At 45.9% G+C, this 19443-nt stretch overlaps 1 protein-coding gene and 1 non-coding gene across 2 annotated transcripts; both read left to right on the top strand.

Moving 5' to 3' along the window:
- The first annotated feature begins 2731 nt into the window (after positions 1–2731).
- TRNAC-GCA lies at positions 2732–2804 on the top strand. The gene has a single exon. It is a non-coding gene; the product is annotated as a tRNA-Cys (tRNA).
- A 587-nt stretch (positions 2805–3391) lies between these two features.
- CWC25 (CWC25 spliceosome associated protein homolog) lies at positions 3392–18029 on the top strand. Its single transcript, XM_019550264.1, has 10 exons — positions 3392–3479; positions 4950–5122; positions 6417–6653; positions 8069–8138; positions 9536–9663; positions 11640–11709; positions 12507–12703; positions 14488–14583; positions 15343–15504; positions 16988–18029. Exons 1-10 carry the CDS (start codon positions 3462–3464, stop codon positions 17100–17102), a joined length of 1266 nt encoding a protein of 421 aa, XP_019405809.1. The 5' UTR covers positions 3392–3461; the 3' UTR covers positions 17103–18029.
- The last annotated feature ends 1414 nt before the right edge of the window (positions 18030–19443 follow it).

Genomic DNA, 19443 nt, shown 5'->3' with positions numbered 1-19443 from the left:
CATGGGATGAATCCCACCACATTTCTGTTAGCCCTATGACATCTGGGTTTGAACTAGCTATTCTGAGGGCGAGTTCCTCCTGTTTATTCCCCATACTGCGAGCATTGGTATATAGGCATTTAAGGCCTTGCAAGACTGTGTGTGCCACCCCCCATTTAGGAAGACTGTCTGGACCCCCATTTCTTACCTTAGCACTCCTTGCCTTTGTCACCTGTCTTGCTCGGATGGGTCCAGAAGTAATTTTACCCAGGGTCAGATTGGTATGGCCTGTGGGGGTTTTTGCTTTTGTCTGTAGTGGGGGCAATTAGTTACTGTATTTTAACAACGTTTCCAGCAGCAGGACATTGGCCACCATGGTCCCCCTGCTCTCCTTGTAGCAGAGTAGGATGTTACATAGATTCATAGATGTTAGGGTTGGAAGGGACCTCAATAGATCATTGAGTCCAACCCCCTGCATAGACAGGAAAGAGTGCTGGGTTCATATAACCCCAGCCAGATGCCCATCCAACCTCCTCTTGAAGACCCCCAGGGTAGGGGAGAGCACCACCTCCCTTGGGAGCCCATTCCAGACCTTGGCCACTCTAACTGTGAAGAAGTTCCTCCTAATGTCCAGTCTAAATCTGCTCTCTGCTAGCTTATGGCCATTACTTCTTGTGACCCCCAGGGGCACCTTGGTGAGCAGAGCCTCACCAATTCCCTTCTGCACCCCCATGATGAATTTATAGACAGCCACAAGGTTGCCTCTCAACCTTCTCTTGCGGAGGGTGAAGAGGTCCAGGTACCCTAGTCTCTCCTTGTAGGGCTTGGCCTGCAAGCCTTTAATCATAGGAGTGGCCCTTCTCTGGACCCTCTCCAGATTATCCACATCCCTCTTGAAGTGTGGTGCCCAAAACTGTACGCAGTATTCCAACTGCGATCTGACCAGAATCCGATAAAGGGGAAGTATCACCTCCTTGGTTCCGTCTGTCATGCATCTACTGATGCATGATAAAGTGCAGTTAGCTTTTCTGATGACTTCATCACACTGATGACTTACATTCATCTTAAAGTCCACTAGGACTCCAAGATCCCTTTCTGCTTCCATGCTACCAAGCAGGTAATTTCCTAGGCAGTAGGTGTGCTGGACATTTTTCCTCCCTAGATGCAGCACTTTGCATTTCTCTTTTTAAATTGCATTCTATTGTTTTCTGCCCTTTTGTCCAACCTGTCTAGGTCTGCCTGTAGTTGTTCCCTGCCCTCCAGTGTGTCCACTTCTCCCCACAGTTTTGTATCATCCACAAACTTGGACAGAGTACACTTCACTCCCTCGTCCAGGTCACTGATGAAGACACTGAAGAGTATCGGTTCAAGGACCGAGCCCTGTGGGACCCCACTACCCACTCCCTTCCAGGTCAATACCGACCCATCCACTACCACTCTATGGGTATGACCTTCTAGCCAATTTGCCACCCACCAGACTGTGTAATCATCCAAGTCACAGCCACTTAACTTGTTCACCAGTATGGGGTGGGATACCATATTGAAGGCCTTCCTGTAGTCTAAGTAAACGATATCAACCCCTACTCCTGTGTCAAGGTGTTTTGTAACCTGGTCATAAAAAGAGACGAGATTAGTCAGGCATGATCTACTTGCTATAAACCTATGTTGGTTTACCCTCAGCATAATTTTTCCTGCTGGACTCTCACATATATGAGCCTTAATAATCTTTTCAAAGACTGCCAAGGATGGAGGTGAGACAGACTGGCCTATAGTTGCCTGGATCCTCCTTCCTCCCCTTCTTGAAAATAGGGACCACATTGGCCCTTTTCCAGTCCTCCGGGACCTGGCCCGTGTGTCACGAGTGCTCAAATATTCTTGCCAGTGGCTGTGCAATTATATCAGCCAGTGCCTTCAGTATCCTCGGATGGAGCTCATTCGGGCCTGCTGACTTAAACACATCCAGTCCTTCCAAGTGACTCTGCAACATTTCAGGTCAATGCTTGGTAGTCTGGCGCCCAGCTGTTGCCTCTCTACAATCCCATTGTGAGACTTGTCTTGCCCCTCGTTTAGGAAGACTGAGGCGAAGAACTCCTTGAGGAGTTCAGCCTTGTCCTCCCCGTCTGGCACCAGTTGCTTTTGCCCATTCAGTAGTGGTCCTATTCCACCCCGTGACCTCCTTTTACTCCCTATATATCTGAAAAATAATTTTGTGTTATCCTTAACTTGGGATGCCATCCTCAGCTCCATGATAGCTTTGGCCTTTCTAACTGCCTCCCTACAACTGCGAGCTGAGGAGGTATACTCCTCTTCAGTAATCTCTCCCTGTTTCCACTGCTTATATGCCCCCCTTTTTGTCCTTAGGCTGCTCTGGATTTCTCTGGTCAGCCAAGGAAGCCTCTTGGCCACATCCTGTGGTTATGTCAAGGTTGACTAGTGTAGTTCTGCTAATAGTTTAGACAATGGATTTGTATAGGGTGGTTTGGACATAGGTGATCCTACCTCAGCCAGGGGGTTGGACTTGATGACCTCTGGGTATCTTTTCCAGCCCTACTTTGCCATTACTTTATGAAACAAGGGGATTCTTCACTACACTGGAATACATTTCATTATATATTTTCATGGCTGAGGCCCCTGGTCAGGGAGCTGGGAACCAAAGGCAATTCAAGTCTGGGTGTCAGCAAGTGATCTTAAGTCTCTATTTCTGGCTGGGGCCAGATTAAGAATTGTTAAGAGAGGATGCAAGGCATGAGGAGGGGGTATAACTCAGTGGCAGAGTATTTGACTGCAGATCAAGAGGTTCCCCAGTTCAAATCTGGGTGCCCCCTTCCAAAGCTAGTTTTGGGGGCTGGACCTGATGATTTGTAAGGTCCCTTTCCGAAGAGGTGACTGGTGCCTCCTGAGTTGTGGGGGACAAAAGCTCCATATCCACTTCCGTGCTGTGTTTAGTGTGTCTCCACCCCACAACACGCTGCCAGCCCATGAGGTAAAACAACTGCCCCCTCCTGAGCGGTGCCGAGTCGGGAGCCAATCTGGGGGGATGTGCCCCCCTACCACTCACCTGCGCCGTCTAGCCCCTAATATTTATGAACCTGCTACAGGTGAGAATTACACAGTAGCAGAATAACACTAAAATTAGCAGATTTTTTTCCCCACACAATACAGAAGTAACTTGTGAGTCTTGCTGCCATGAAAGGCTGAAGCGGAGTGACATTCAAGGAAGGATAATGAAAACCTGCACGGACGCCCCTTGAAAAGCGGCAGCTCAGAGCGGCTTCTCTCCCAACCGCCGCAGGCGCCAACTGCCCTCCGCACAGCCTCACGATCCGCCGGGACCAACCGTCACCCCTGCCCAGAGCCGGGAAGAATTGGCCCCACCCACCTGCCTGCCCTCGGTCCTCGGCGTGGGGCAATGACGCCATCAGCCGGCGCCGGCCCGGAGCGGGGCTAAGAGACGAAGGAGCTGCGCCGCCGCCGCCGCCGCCATGGGGGGAGGAGACCTGGTGCGGGGCTGGGGGAGGTGGCGGTGGGGCTTGTCTCTGTCTCTGTCTCGCCTGGGGTTGGCCACAGAGGCCGGGAGGCGGCTTCCCCGCTGCTGAGGGGACCCGGCAGTCCTGGGCCCTGCCCCCGGCCGGGTGTCGGAGCTGGGGAGGGGGCGCAGTGGAAGGCGCCCGGCGTCGTGCTGGGGTGGTGGCTCTCCGGAGCAGGGGTTGCGGCTGATTGTGTGCGGGGTCCTGCCTGGCACCAGGTAGCCTCTGACTGAGACAAGTGGCGTTCACGATCCCTGCCCCAGCAATGCTCAGCCAAAGGGCCCCAGGCACCTGGGTTCCCTTCAGGGGTGTGGTGGGGTGCCACACAGCAGCAGCCCTTTGAGACTCCTTTGGGGGTGCCATAGGCACCATGCAGAGTTAGCTCCTCAAGATCCTTTTGGGGGTGTTGTGGGATGCCTCGCAGCAGCAGGCCCCTGAGATCTCTTCAGGGGCATTGTTGGGGCACCATGTACAGTTATCCCCTCAAGATCCCTTCGGGGTACTGTGGGGTGCCATGCAGAATTATCTCCTTGAGATCCCTTCAGGGGTGCCACAGAGCACCAATGCAGCAGTAGTCATATGTTAGGTGTGCAAACATGATTCATGGGATTATGAACCCAGAAATGCCCAGTAGGAATCCATAGTGTCCAAAGCCTTCTGCTGTGCTGTGGTTTTTCTAAGTGCTTGGCCACAGGAATCTCGCTTTCTCATTTTTCTGTGCTTAATGAGTGAGAACTCAGAACAGGCATTTGCTGAGGGGGACCTTGAGTCTAACAAGGGCTGTAATTGAATTGGAGAGCCACTTCTCTATTCCCTCCTTCCCCCCAAAACATCTCTGTGTGTGTACAAACACAATATACAATGTCAGGTTCTTAAAAGAGATCCCTAAGACAGCTGTTTTACAAAGCTCAAGGGTTAGAAGGCAAAGAAACTCTTTAAGTTAAGGTTGTATCTCCAAATCCACCCCTTCCCCACAAAATACTTGAGCCTCAGCTCTATCCTGTTTGCTAGAGGCTTTGCAAGTGGTGAAGGGGGAACTGACTTGTTTTGTTGTTGCTGATTATTACTTGGTGTGTTGGTAGTGTGTGTGCAAAATAACAGCTTAATGAGTGAAAGATGAGGTCCTGATCCTGCATCCTTTGAATAATTGCAAGTCTGGGTGATGGTGAAGGGGCTGAGAATGTAGCAGACCCTAAATTATTTCAGTAACCTGCTTTCAGTATTGATATACTGAAGTACTGTGAATGTATGCAAGGAAAGATTCTTTTAAGTATGACATTTGTCCCAACAGTGTGCCTTTCATTCACCCTCATGGGTCTCCTTTGAGAACTTTGCATTCTCTTTCACTGAAAGGGTTTATGGACATGTTGAGGGTTTAGGGGCTTAGCATTCAAAAGGCATTCCCCAGTAAAGGAGGACTTTCTGGGTTCCCAATCTATGTAGAATCTGAAGAAGAGCTGGCACCCTCAGACCCTGCGCAATGTGGAGAAGGTGTGGAAGGCCGAACAGAAGCATGAAGCCGAGCGGAAGAAGATCGAGGAGTTGCAGCGGGAGCTACAGGAGGAGCGAGCCCGGGAAGAGATGCAACGCTATGCAGAGGACATGGGAACAGTCAGGTAAGCATGCCTGGGACAGAGCTCTGTGTTTTAATCTGTACACAGAGTTTCATCCCTGGGGGCAAATCCTGTGTTTTATTTCATGGGAGAAATTTCTGAATGGGGCACATTTCTTTTAGGACTTTATTTATAACTACCAAAGTTCAGCTATAAGTTAACTTTCTTGTTTGTTATGTTATAAAGGTGTGCCATGAAAACAGAACAAAAGACTCTTAATGATAGGCAAACAATTACTCTTTCCTTTGGCATTTATTGGACTACAACAATCAAGGTCAACCTTTTTGGCAGATGTGCCACAAATTAAGCGCCATGCCCTCCCTGAGTGCCACTCTGATCCCCTTCCCTTGCACTGTCTGCTGCTCTGTTTTCTACTCCCTACCCTGTGATCCCTGTTCAATCTGCCACTATTCTGCTTGCCCCTTTTTGGTCTGCCTTGTACCAGATACAGAGGCTGCTCATGCCACTTGGGACTTAGGCCACACATGGGTCACCTGTGAACTAGAACAGTCTAGGTACCTTTGGCTGTGGCATTTCTCTTGCTGTGGAACTTTATTCCTAGTGATGGGATCAGTTGGACTGTAGAACTGTCTCCAAAAAGAAAGATGGGCATTATTCAGGAATGCATAAAAGCTAGAAGGATGATATGTAGAATTATTCCTTAAAATGATGGTCCCCAATAGGCTTTTCCCATGTTATTCTAAGGCCCTTATCTTATGAAGACTTATGCGAGTGCTTAATATTGCAAGCAGCCATGCTGAGGTACCCTGTGCCCGAGTCAGCCAGAGCAGCAGGTGGAGAGGAGGAAGACTCCCTGTCTTGACACGCTGCAGACCCTCTGCACCCCAGCCCTCTGGGGAGTAGCTAGCTGGGGCACAGGATACCTTGGCATGGGTGCTCCTTAGCAGAGCCCCTACGCTGAGGCATGTGGAGATGGGAGCAGCCAACCCAGGGCTGCCTGCTCTCCTGTCTTAAGGTTCGCTGCACCCCAGCCAACCAGGAAGCGGCTTTATTTTCAGGGATTTTTTTTTTTTTATTGGGAAATTGTAGTAGCAAGTTTTGCCCCATTGCTGCAAATTAGCAAATTGTGGAGCAAATTGCAGGTCCACAAACCGCATGTGTCTGCGTGCCTGTAAATTGTTCTGTTGAAGTCAGTGCATTTATTCACTGCATATAAAGTTAAACACCAGGTTACACTTTTGCAGGGTTAGGGCAAAAGGCAGGAGTACTGTCTGCTGAGGCTAAACAGTTTTCACTCGTATTTAAAAATAACCCTATAACAATTTGTTTCTAACAGGAAAAGAGAAGAGAAGCTGGAGTGGATGTACCAGGGTCCTGGGGGGATGGTGAACAGAGAGGAGTATCTGATGGGCCGCCCTGTGGATAAATACGTCTTTGAGAAGACTGAAGACAAGGATGCAGGTTGTTCCTCTGAGACAGGGCTTCTCCCAGGCTCCATTTTTGCCCCCACAGGTGCCAACTCTGTCCTAGACATAGCAAACAAAATCCGTGAGGATCCACTTTTCATGATAAGGTACTAAACACAGAATTGGTAGTGGTGGTAGACAACAGTGAGCAAGTTGTTATCACTGCTGTCAGTTCACTGAGTACCACACCCAGTGCACTTGTGTCCAAGAATCCTGTTATGTTTGTTAGCCTCCTGTTCCCTCTATCCTCACGTCAGTCTCATTCTCTTGTGTATTCTCTTGACTGTAAGCTTTTTGGGGCAGAAATTGTTATTGTCCTGCAGAACCACAGAGTAAGTACAGACCTGGTTTAGGCCCTTGTACACTTTTACAACATAGTCCAAAATACTTGCATCTGCAGGTCTTTGGGTGGCTTTACTGGCTTCTGTGATTCTTGCTGGATTCTGTGACTGTTCTTTTTATTTTCTCTGTTCTTTGAAGCAAGACAATTTGAATGAGGCACAATTTGACGTAAGGTTTCTAAAAAAACTGAAGTGAATATCTTTGGTTCCAGCTCAGGTGTTGTTGTCAGGTGTTGTTAATATCTTTGGTTCCAACACAGGTGTTAGTTGGATATATATATGTCCCATGTCTTTGATTTTCAGTTTGTAAGTATTATTTGCTTTTCAGGATAAGAACCAAGTCTTGCAAATCTGTAAGCATGCCATTACTTTTTGTATAGTCTTGTTAGCTTCTGTAAGAGCACTCGCATGCATATAAAGTGATATACTTGTGTATTTGCAGGATAGGGGCCTCGGAGGCATTGTGCTGCCCACTTTCTAGCCCAGCATTTGAAGCAGTTGGTGCCCTCTAATAAGAATGTGTAAATTCTAAATGTATCTGTGGAAAAATAGATTGTTTTTTAACTAGGTTGTAATTTTGTATCTCGCTCTAGAGCTATATGTAGAATAACTGTATGAGTGTTGCATAAAATTAAGTACTGTGGCTGTAGTGTAAAAGTGGCTGCATATTTTCATGACTGGTAATCACAGTAATGCCTACAAAGGTATCATTAGACCATAGGCTTCAAGCTGTGAATTGATCATTCCATGTGTTTGGGTCATGTTTGCTGTCTGTGGGCAGCACTGTACAATTGCTTTGTTGCAGAGTGAGTGAGTGAGTGAGGCTTTTCAACCTTTTTGAGCATACAGGCAGTCTCCAGAACAGTTATCAGGATGAACAGTAAATGGGCAGGTCAGTTCAATAGGCTGGATGTCATGGGGCAGAGGAGTAAATATACAGAGGACTAACTGATTGTTGATTGACTTTGCTGTTCAGCACCTTATGTTTTAAGAAGCTGACAAAGTTGATCATACAGTTATAGCTACATTTACAGCATGTGAGAACTTGCTGTAAACTCCAGTTCTGCATGTGGATAGGCATTTTCAGGATTGAAAGTTAGATGAATGTTTTGTGTGAAGTTTCTAAAAACCAGTAATATCAAAAAGGCAAGTACTCTAATGCCGCTCTTTCCTCCTCTTAGAAAAAGAGAGGAAGAGAAAAAAAGAGAAGTTTTGAATAACCCTGTAAAAATGAAGAAAATCAAAGAACTGGTATGTATTGCTTACTACGCTTTAACAGAAAACAGGAGCAAAATTTGCATTGACTTGAGAACATTACTGTGGGTCAGAGTGAACTAGAGGTCCAATATCAGATTGGCACTGATAAAGAAAATTGACTGTATCGGAAATTGGTCTGATGTGGCTGATAATGTAGCTGATAAGTGCCCCATACATGCATGCAGCCACAGTGCAGCAGATAGACAGTGAGGAGCACAGCCCAGCAACATGGAGAGCTGCATGTAGCTGGTAAGTCTATTGTGGGGGAGGGAAGGGGCATGGTGGGGGTAGATCAAGGCCTCCATGGTGAGGGAGGGAGTGGGGCTGGGGTTGGGGCAGACCTGCCCAACCAGGGCGGGGCAGGGTGTGGGATAGAGCCATGACTCATCTGGGGGGGTGACTCCCACTGCTGTGCACACCCAGGGAGGTCATGGGGGGCATATGCCCCCTGGTTCTGTGTGCAGGGTAGGATGGGCAGTTGCTACATGCTGGGACTGGGGCTGCGTGGGGCTCTTCATGGCGGTGGCTGGACTGGGCTGTGCTCAGGATAGGGTGGGCATCAGCACTGGGAGTGGGGGTTGGGGTGGCTGCAGCCCTCCCAAACTCCCCCTCCCAGTGCAGCCTGGCCCAGCCCACACCGGGAAGAACCCAGTGGTGCCATGGCCCCAGCCCACAGCAGCAGCCTTCCCTGCCCCATGCAGATCTGGGGGCACACCCCTCCCATGCCCTCCTGGGGTGCGCGCAGCAGCGGGAGCCCCTCTCCAGATGATCAGCACATGCCCAGCCCCACTCCCTTACCACAGGGGCCTTAATCTGCGCTCCCCACACCCCTTCCCTTCCACTACAGTAAACTTATCAGCTGAACGCTGCTTTTTGAACTGCCAAGCTGCAGATTGGAAATCGGATCAGTGTTGGCCAATATGCCTCCTTAAAAAATGACTATTGGTATCAGCCCCAAAAATCTCTGTAGGTGTACCCCTAGAGTGAATATTCTTTATAGAAAGGAACTGGTTTCTATTCCCTTGCTTCTTTGGAGAAGAATAAGATAATTTCAGTTCCTGTGAATGTTTCAGATTGTAATCTCCCAGCAAGAACTTTACCTGGAACATGTCATACATTTTCATCTTCTCCTCTCTCCTCTTTGTCATGCTGTTGCAGAAAATTATTTCAGTTTTTTTATTCTCCTGCCAAGTACTTGAAGGATTCAGTGAGGCTTCATGACAAGACCTCCTTCCTTGTCAGTCCTTATGAGTGTTTGTAAAAAATGTTATCCTGAAAACCTTTCCATGTGAGACCTTACATCTGCATAGCGCTCCCTGTCCTATAATAGTAACTGACTGAATGTGCAAATGTAGGGATTGGTCCTGAATCTGGATTTTTTTGCATTGTAGCTGCAAAGCAGTTTGGAAAAAAAAGAGAAAAAGAAGAAGAAAGAAAAGAAAAAGAAGCACAAAAAACACAGACATCGAAGTTCCAGCAGTGAAAGTTCCATCAGTGATGATGAGCGTAGCAGAGCAAAGTATGTCTCGGGATTGTATTTAAAAAAAATCTCTGCCTAGTAGGGCTGTGCAAAGCTTTGGGTGCTGATTCAATTTGGAGGAGGTTTGGCCCGATTTGGTGCCCAAATTTCTAAATCCAAATCAAATCAGGGGGCCAATAAAAGGGAAAAGATTCAGAGGGCTTTGATTATTTGGGCAGTCCCCGCCTGCTGCAGCAGGGAGCTGGAGCTAGACTCCGTGCTGGTAAATAGGGGGTGGGGGGGCTGGAAGAGGGGGCAGGGGACCATGGGGGGACCCCTGCCAAGCCCCATCCCCTGCCTGCTTCTCCAGTCCCCCTATGGCTACCCCACCCACCTGCCCCAGCACCTGGTGCTTTAAAAAAAAGCCTCGACTCACCAGGTGCTGTTGGGCAGGGGGTGATCCCTGCAGCCCCTCATTGCCCCATGCTGCATGGGGGCTCTGCAATGGGCCCCTAACCCCACCTCCCTTTCCCGCTCTCCTTGCCCCACCCACCCAAGCCCTTTAAGAAAAAAACCTGAACCCCTCCCCCCAACTCCTGCAGTGGCCTTGGGGCTTTAGGGGGCTCGTGGAAGAGCCCCCCACATGGTGCGGGGCAGTGGGGAACACCCCCCCACACCCAACAGCACCCGGTGAGTTGGGCTTTTTTCTTTCAAAGAGCTGGGGCGGGTGGGGCACCCGTTGCCAGGGCTGGGATTGCAGGTGGGGGATGGGCCTGGGTGATTCTGCTGAATCAATTTGGAACAGTGATTTGAGTCACTGAATCGAATCACTGTCCCGCAAATTGGCCAAATCTGAAGTGAATACTAGCCGCTTTGCACAGGCCTACTGCCTAGGTCCTGAGTATGTGTATTGTATAGAAGTAGGGAGAGTTTACAGGTCTCTGAAATGCTCTGGGTGACTCTGTTTGCGTAAAGCTGGTCTTTACCAACAAGCTGATCCTTATACCTGAGGACTTATTTTAACAAAGGAATATAGCTGGTATATTTTAATTCCTCCTGCAGTCTTTTTTTTTTTTTTTTTTTAATGCAAGGTCCAAAAAGATGATGCATCATATTAGCACAGCATTAAAATGGATATATAATGATCCTATTGCCTCATCTTGTAACTCCCTGAACTGTACCTTTACTTCTACTGTCTCAAATTCAAGCTGTTTCACCTTTGATTCAAAGACCTGCACAGTTTTGCCTATCTGTATCTTTACTGTCACTTTCCAGTCTTCCTCCCTTTTTACTCCATCTACCCACTGCTGTTCTCAGTTGTGAATTTCTTATCCTGACATAACACTTAAAATGATTTTCTTCTGATCTTGCAATTGCTGCCTTCTCTCATTCCTTTTTAAGCCTTGCTTTTATGACTCCCTTTCCCTTCATCAGTGGTCTCACCACACCCAGCCTTCCCATCCCTGAGCTTTAGTCTTCTGTCTCGTTTGCCTTCACTTTATAAAATAAAGTGATTTGGACAGAGAAACCTTACTCTGCTTTTGTAAACCACTCTGACCATTTTGTAGTGCAATAAAAATAACAATAATAATATATTACTAACTATATTTGCTAGCAGTAACTTGGCAATTTGTGGGAGTGGAATGTCAACAACTAAAACCATTGACTAAATTTAATTACAGTTTAAAAACTTGATTCTGAGGAATTTTTCGTATAGAGAAAAACCAAATTGAGGAATTGTACTCTATACAAATACATTTAGAATGACTGAAATTCTGAAAGGTAATGGTTACTGTGTAGTAGTAATAGTTAGGTATCTGTCTGTCTCACAAGACAACAGAATTATGCTGCAACATTAGCTCATTGAATGCAATCCTCTCTTGAAAGATAAAGCAAATCTGGTGTGACCTCTTCAGGGTGCAAAAGGCCAGGCAGTATATATGGACATGTTGAGCTCTCATGCAAATCAAATTCTTAAATTTTTTTCCTCTCTGAAGATAGTACTTGATTTTATTATTTATTTTTTCCCTCTACAGATCCCAAAGGAAGATGGAGAGTTCTTCTTGGGAATCTGTTTGTCATAAAGTCCCAGGGTATGGTTTACAGGTAGGCACTTATTCCTCATTCCCTCTGTTCTGTGTCCTCGTAGTTCTTGGAAAAAACATGTCACTGGGGACTGGGTAGCAGTTTTGGACTCTAGAGAATGGGTTTGAGGAGAAGGTGATGTAATGGACTAAGCTTCAGATTTGAACCTGCCAGTGTCATTGAAAACAGAGGTTTAAACCCTAGCAGGAATTTTGTCCTTCCTACATAGTTAAGTCAGCTGTTTGTAGGATCATACATCTATTCTAATTATATGTTGTTTATGCATATTGGTTGAATTATAGGTCCCATTAAAAACCCCTATTCATTTCAGTGAGTATGCTTTCATTCCTTGTCTTTCAGAAAAGGCCTTAATTTGTGTTTATCTCCCTTTGGTGGATGCAGAAATTCTAACTGGATTTTACATAACAGCAGGATTTGTTCCCATCTTTTTGGCTACAAATTCCCCTCATATACTGTTCTGTGTAACCACTGTCCTCCACACTAGAACCAGCTCCACTGGTGAAGCTCTGTGTGTATAGTTGTGAGTTTCCTGGGTTAAAAGGCATTACAGAAATGTTTAGTTAATGTCTAAAACCTCTGCAGTAGAATATAAAACAGATGGATCTTTTTGTGAATAATATCAGTTGTAGAAAGAAAAAGATGAAGGCAGTACCATTTGTGTCTGCATCATACACATAGAATTAAAGCATGGAGAGTATATTAATGTATCTTTCTGGCTAATTGGCACTGTCCATGGGTGCTCATGACTGGTGCTTTAAATGGCTTTCTGTCAAATGATGCTATCTTTCTAATTCCAGTTTAAAGATCCTGACCAAAATCACAGGTCTCAGAGCTCTCCAGTTGCTGGCCACGAGAGGGCACCCCACAAACACCGAGACCGTTGCAGGTCAAGGAGCCAATCCCGATCTCCTCAGAGACACACTAGCAAGAAGAGTACTTGGGAAGAGGAATCTGGGCACCAGAGGTCAAGATCTCCGTTCAGACACAGTAAACAGTGAGTGTGGAATCCCACCTGTGGAAAGATCAGAATAAAGGATACCCAGGACTGCTTTCAGGGAATGAATTTTCAGAAATTAGTTATTCTCAGCTGCAGAATTTCTCCTATTGCCCTACCCATCTCTTTGTAACACCATTATTATATTCCTGTAGCACCAGTTTCTAACTTCACTTTATCCTAATAACTTGAGATTCAAACAAGATGGAACTACAAATACCTGGCTTTATATCCCACCATCAAGGGACAAATCTTACTGCTATTGTAAAAATATCCTGAGGCACAAACAAAGCTGGGAAAGAACTGATTTTATTGAAAATCCTTGTATTCTCTATTGCAAAAGTGAGTGGGCCAGGGAGTAGCTGAAAGACAGCAAGCCATCAACTTCCTCCCTCTGTAACTTTGGTCAAAATATTTGGAGGAGAGAAATTCCGCAGCATCATAATAAGGAAGTTGGCAGTGTGAGAGTCTCTCGGATACCTTCTAAGCATAAGAATAAATTAATAACAAAAAAACCAAAAATTGCAGGCTGAGTTGTCACCCAAAAAATGCTGGAGACTCCTGGAAGTCCATTGGTTTTATATGAAATGCACTTGGGTACAGTGGTGATATGCAGCAGTACAAAACTGCATGATTGATATGTATACCCTGGGGGCAGGATAATGTCTGATCAGTTGTATAAAAAATTACTTCCGCTTCCAAGTTGACAGAATAGTGTGTGTAATAATAATTTCTAGGCCCACTCTGCCCCCAGCATCACTGCCACTTTATGTGGTGTTTTTACCATCACATTTTCCCATTCTTTAAAACCTCTTTCTCTTTTTGTCACTGTGAAAGATGAGGAGAATAACAACCCAAACAAATATGCCAAAGGGCAATGTGATAAAGGGGAAATGGTGAAATTAACTTTATAAAAGTGTACAAAGCAAATTGGTGAAATATTTTCTTTCTCCTTCAGCTATACTCCTTTTGGGGGCTATTTGTGTAAAGAGGGGAAAAAAAATAGTACATGACCTTAGAACTGATAGTGCCTCTTTAAAACAGGGCTGTTCATTTTATTTGGGTTGGCAGACCATATCTGGATCATGGAGCATCTCATGGACCACGTGACTCACCTCTGGCAGGATGAGCAGCACCAACGTTAAACCCGTGCATGTTGACAACCTTCTGCTGCTTGCCCCACTGCCAAGGTCCCAGTAGGGAAGATCTCAACCCAGAAATTCTGTGATCCGGCGAGCTGTGGTGATGTTAACCCCTACCCCCTGGGGTGCTCACCCAACTGACACAGCAGCTCTGACAGCCCCATGGCCATAATTTAGCCACTCATGGGCCAGGCTGCTATTTGGACAGCCCTGCTTTAAAACTGTGTAAAGATGAATATTGTGTTGCTGCTTTTTAACAAGTTTCAGTACTGTAAAAATGCTTTGAAAACATGGATAGATGACAATATTCTTATTGCAGAATCTTATACCATCTTTAAAAGTGGATAACGCTCAGATGCGAATTATCTTCTTTTCTGCTGATTTAAGGATTTAAGTTGGATGAAAATTTTTAAAAAAATCTACAAAACTAAATATTGTGTGTCAATATTAATTTTTAAAAACATTTAGTCCTTTGAAAAATGACAGATAATGGTCTCAAAGCTACGTGAAAGTTTGTAATTTCAGATTCATCTCCAGCTTTAGTGTTTTGTGGTTAATAATCATGGTTAATAGAGAAAGAAGCTCTTTGTATATTAATATCATGCAGGTTGATTGTTAAAAATGTGTGCCCCTGGGTTTCAGGCACAGCACCAAAGTGGATTGGAAGGAAAAGGGAAGAACTAGAAGCCCTTCCCTGAAGAAAGGATACTACCGACAGCATGCTTCAGGGTATACTAAGTAAGTAAAAACTTGTGCGCATGATGCATTCATAAAAAAGCTTCCTGAAGTGATGGTAAAATGTTAAGGCATGAGTAATACAAGGAAAAAATATTAACTAGCACAGTGTCCCAGAGGTCCAGCAAGGCAGGAAGATGGTTCCAAATCAGTCAGTGCATGATGCTTCTGAGTATGCATTTTAACACCTTAGACTTCTTTTTCCCAGGTATCAGTTCTTCAAATATCTTGCACCAGCACATGAGGGTAACATGAAATTGATGTCTTCATCCTACAGAGCGATAGCTGGAAGTATTCGGTTTCACTGTAATCAGGATAATGTGATGATCCTGCAGGCATTGTCTTACCAATCAATTACCAACCATTGAGAAAAGGAAAAATATCTTCTTGCTAGGGACACAACATAGCAAAGCAGTCAAGCATGCACACTGTGTCTTAGTTAACAGGACCCGAGGGAAAGATGTCAGAAAGGCCTGCCAGAATTTGTAGGCCAAAAAGCCAGTGTGAGAGAACTCCAGGTATGGGTGGCTGTGTTGCCAGTCTCTTTCCTCCAAGATAGGAAGTGCCTTCTTAAATGGCAGTACATGAGAACTTTAGCAAACGTGGAGGTTCTTCTATTAGGGTATTGTGCTAATAAGCACTTAGACCACACTTCCCATAATAACTTCTAGATTGTGGTCAGGGAATAGGAGATGCAAGTTGGGAGCTTGGAAGGAACAAATGGATCATAATTCCCAGTGGTATTCCTTCCTTGGTGAACAGAAAGATCTCTGCAGATGAGCTAGAACGCAAGCGTCAGGAAATGATGGAAAATGCTAAGTGGCGGGAAGAGGAGAGGGCAAACAACATCAGGAAACACCGAAAAGAGGAGGAGCGGGAACGAGAGCTGCAGAAACTTGACTCCCGAGATGGAAAATTCCTGCAGTGAGTATCCTGCTGTTCCTTTCCTCTGTCCAAGTTTAACTACAAGCTATAGTTTATAAGGGAATGGGTGGAAGTCCCAGTGTCTGGGACCTTTACAGTCAGAATAGACAAACCTACTGTAGAGCAGGTGTCCTGAACTGGCCACAGGCATGGATTTGGGAGTAGACAGAAACTAAGAGACTTTGATTTCTATCATCCTCTTCTACTTTGTACAGTAAAATGAAGGAGATTTATTTATTTTTAATCACTTTTTTCCAAAAAAAAAAAAAAAAAAGAAAAGTGAGTATGGTCATGGCTGTTTCATCCTTTAGATTGGACAGTGGTGCTGAAGTAAATAATTTGCGTAGCAACAGAGAAGTGGCAGGGAGGAGGTGTTCTGTAAACAGATAAAGAAAGGTTTTTGTCTTCAGGGCCTACAAAGTATAGGCCCAGTCCTTCATGAACACCATTGGGAATCAATGTATAGAGGGTTTGTATGAGTGGACCCTGAACTAGATAAAGAAATGACTAGAGATCCTGGAGGAAAGAGGTATTGTGAGAGAAACATATCTGTAAACAAGGGGTTAGATCCTTTGTCCCTACTCCAGCCTCTTTATGCTGGGTTAGAGAGTCTGAGCAGTGTAAAGCTTAAAACGCTCAAGATCTAGCTAAGGAAAGGTTTTCTCTGTTGAGAATCTGAGGAGGACAGCTCTAGAAGCTGACTTCTTAAGCTCCACAGACATTGTGAGCGGGGTCAAATTTAGGGCCACAGGACCTGGTGCAGTTTAAGGAGCCTGCCATAACTTAGTCAACAACGCAAGATTATATGCATCCTACCAAGGGCCAAGCTTCTGTAATGCCCCAGAATTGGGAGGGTGCAAAGTGACTTAAAACTAACCTAGAGTCTTTTATTTCACAATCAGATCTCACTAGAGGAGGGTAGTTCCCTCCCCACTCAGACAAGCTAACTTAACAGATTGTGTGTTTTTGTGTTACTTGAGGGTGACGGATGAGCACTGGTTGTCTTTTAATAGTGTAGCTGGAGTTTTAAAAGCAAGAAGTCAGCCATCCCTTCTCCTTGTCTGTAGCTAACTTAGCAACTTACAATGTGAGCTATGGCATTCTAGTTCCCAGAGGAGTGCTGCCCTCATTTCAGGGACAGATTGCTTTTCCCTCCTGTACGCCTCTCAGAAAGCAGCTGAATCCCCTGTGAAAGATGCATTAGTAATTAACAGTTAGCTATATTTGGAAGGTTGAGGAGTACTAGAGAGTAATTTAAAATGTATACATAGAAACACTGACCCTGAATATGGTATTTAGTCTGCTGCAGGCTAAAATGTAACCATTCCATTTTTCCAACACAAACTGCAATAGGAAGCAGTAGCTGGTTTCCTATTTTAGTTTAGTTCAGGCGTGTGAGCCCAGAAGTCATAGAAGTCTACTAGAAAGGTGGTGAATTTAGGAAGGATATGCTCATTTTCTTTCTGGTTCAATTCTTCTGCAGCCACATAAAACTAGAGAGTGCAGCCACTTCCTCTCTGGAAGATCGAGTCAAACGCAACATCCACTCAATCCAGAGAACACCAGCTGCCCTGGAAAAGAACTTTATGCAGAGATGAACCTTCCTCTCCCTCTGTCCATGTGCTGGTTCACTAGGACTTCTTTTTAGAACCATTCAGTGGGTGCGTCTTCCTCAAAGGGGAGCTGCTCCATGTAGAAAGGAATTCTCCAGCAACCTGCACATACTTGCAAGAGCAGTTGCCATCCTGGCAAGAGTTGGATTTCTGTATGTCATATTTGGCCTTCTAGCATTGTGAATGTATTTGTAACTTGAGTTGGAAATTGCAGCAAACCTTTAGCTGGAGTTATTCTGAATCTTTGTGTTAGTGTTGTCAGATCTCTTTTCCTGTTCTCCACTTAAACCAGCGGCTGTTTTTAATGTTGTTATCACCAGACACAAACTGGTGGTGTAACTACTTATTACATTGGACAAATTGTCCTAACTTTTTGTATGACAAAGAAAGGATCTATTTTATCAGTACTTTTGAAATCAGCAGGACAGATTCATCTGTGAAGTCAATCCACAGACTTCTGTGAAGTTACATGAGTGGCAGACTGATAAAAAGTTGCTTGGTCAGTGTTCAACATCCCTAGTTTGGAAATGGGTAAGGAGAGTGACCAGAGTTAATTCCAGCCAGAATTTACAAGATTCATACAGATTAGTTGTTTCAGTTGCTTGCAGGCTTGAATGACATGTCACCTAGGAAGAAACTTGAGTGAAAAGAAAAATGAACAAACTGTAGGTGATGCACTAAATGTTCCTCTGGGATTTTGTACCACAAGGGAATGTGTGTATGTAGAGATAATACATATCAGCCTACATTGTTGTTTTTTAAAATACTATTTTTAACTGTTCTATTTAACCTCTCCCTTGTGGTGTTGTAAAAGAGTCAAATTCTATTTGTAGTGAAAAGACCTGGGACCAATGATCTGTCACTGCAATTTGTTATAGCTCCTTGAGAAAATAATAAAAATGCTCCTCCCCACAGTCACCCTACCTTAATAAGTAACTATAACTTTGCACTGTTAGGGTATACAATTCCATTTAATTTGTTACCTTACCTAAAGGGGCAGTGTAACAAGCACTGTTGCTGGTTGGGTGGGTACAATTTGAAGTCGAGCAGCCCTCAATTCATTTTAAAAAGGTGAACAATTTGACTTCATTATTCTTACCAACAACCTCACCTGATGATTTCTGCAGACTGCATTCAAACACTCTCAGGATAAGCCACCTCATAAAACCATTTCCCTCCATCAGGTCAGTGTTGCTCCCTGGTGGACTCTGACACAAATGGGAGGTAGAATCTTCATGGAAAATATTTTTAAACTTTTTTGTTTTTAAAGAAATCCATATACTACACACAGCACGTTTTTTCTCACTCCTTGCCTTCACTATCTCTACATAAACCTTTCACCTCGGGCATGACAACAGTGGCTCGTATTACTTCTGGTTTGTTTCTACACACGTGCTCATCTTCTAGTTGGCGGCTGCCCTCACCGCGGGAACAATAGCTGCAAGGTCTCTGAAGAAGTCATTAGAAAGGTAAATAGTAATTTAGAAGTCATATAACAATTACAAGCACAAGTTGCCAGCTGCCGCGTTCAGTGCTTGCACAGGTAAGGCAGACAGCCAGGCCCTGCCATTAAATAATCACGAGGAGGGAGATAGCCGGCTACAAACAGCCCGTCCCTCCCTGCAGGACAATGCTCGGGCAGATGCACAGCCAGCGCTTCCCTCCCGACGCCCGCGGCTACCTGGAGCAAGGGGAGCGGCTGCTAGGGCCGAGCCACCGCTGCAATGGGGCCCGATGCCTGCCTGACACCTCCCCTGCCTACAGAGTCACCTTTAAGGACTTGCGCCCGACGCCGCCACCAACCCATTCATAATTCCAGGCGCCTCGCTCTTTATTGGCTCTGGCAGGGCGAGGCGGGGCTTCGTCCGTACGTCACGCCTGGTGGGCGTGACCACCACGGCACGCTGCAGGAGGGGTGGTCCGTTTGCCGCCTCTTCCCCCGGGCGGCTTAGTCTCACAGGGCGACCTCCCCCGCCTTGCTTCCCCAATGGTTGTGACGCCGGCCGCGTGCAAAATCACCCCGAGTGAGCACCGCTCGGACCCTCCCTTAGAGCTTCTACCCCCGCCCCTTACCCCTCGTGAGCGCCCCTGTCTTCGGCTGAATGGTACATTCCTCCCCTCCTCAGGCTTCCGCCATCTTGGCGCCTCCTTAGTGTAGGCGCCGGAGCGGGCTCGGCCGGCTCCTCCTCAGCGGCGGAGCGAACCACCGCAAGGACGAGAGCGGGGGGGAGGGACAGCAGCTCGCAAGGACGGAACCATTGCGGGAGGAGGGGGGGACTACAGCAGGGCCAGACCGAACCACAGGACAGTGACAGGGGCAGGCGGA

The sequence above is a fragment of the Crocodylus porosus genome, unplaced genomic scaffold (assembly GCF_001723895.1).
Source record: "Crocodylus porosus isolate Cpor-Errol unplaced genomic scaffold, CroPor_comp1, whole genome shotgun sequence".
In the NCBI taxonomy this organism is placed as follows: Eukaryota; Metazoa; Chordata; order Crocodylia; family Crocodylidae; genus Crocodylus; species Crocodylus porosus.
This window is presented reverse-complemented; position numbering and strand designations above follow the sequence as displayed.

What these genes read in the sequence shown, in the direction of transcription:
- CWC25 (XM_019550264.1), top strand. An exon ending in GAGGACATGGGAACAGTCAG is followed by an intron (nt 5,123 to 6,416) that starts GTAAGCATGCCT and finishes TGTTTCTAACAG; the next exon opens with GAAAAGAGAAGAGAAGCTGG. An exon ending in TCCCAGGGTATGGTTTACAG is followed by an intron (nt 11,710 to 12,506) that starts GTAGGCACTTAT and finishes TTCTAATTCCAG; the next exon opens with TTTAAAGATCCTGACCAAAA.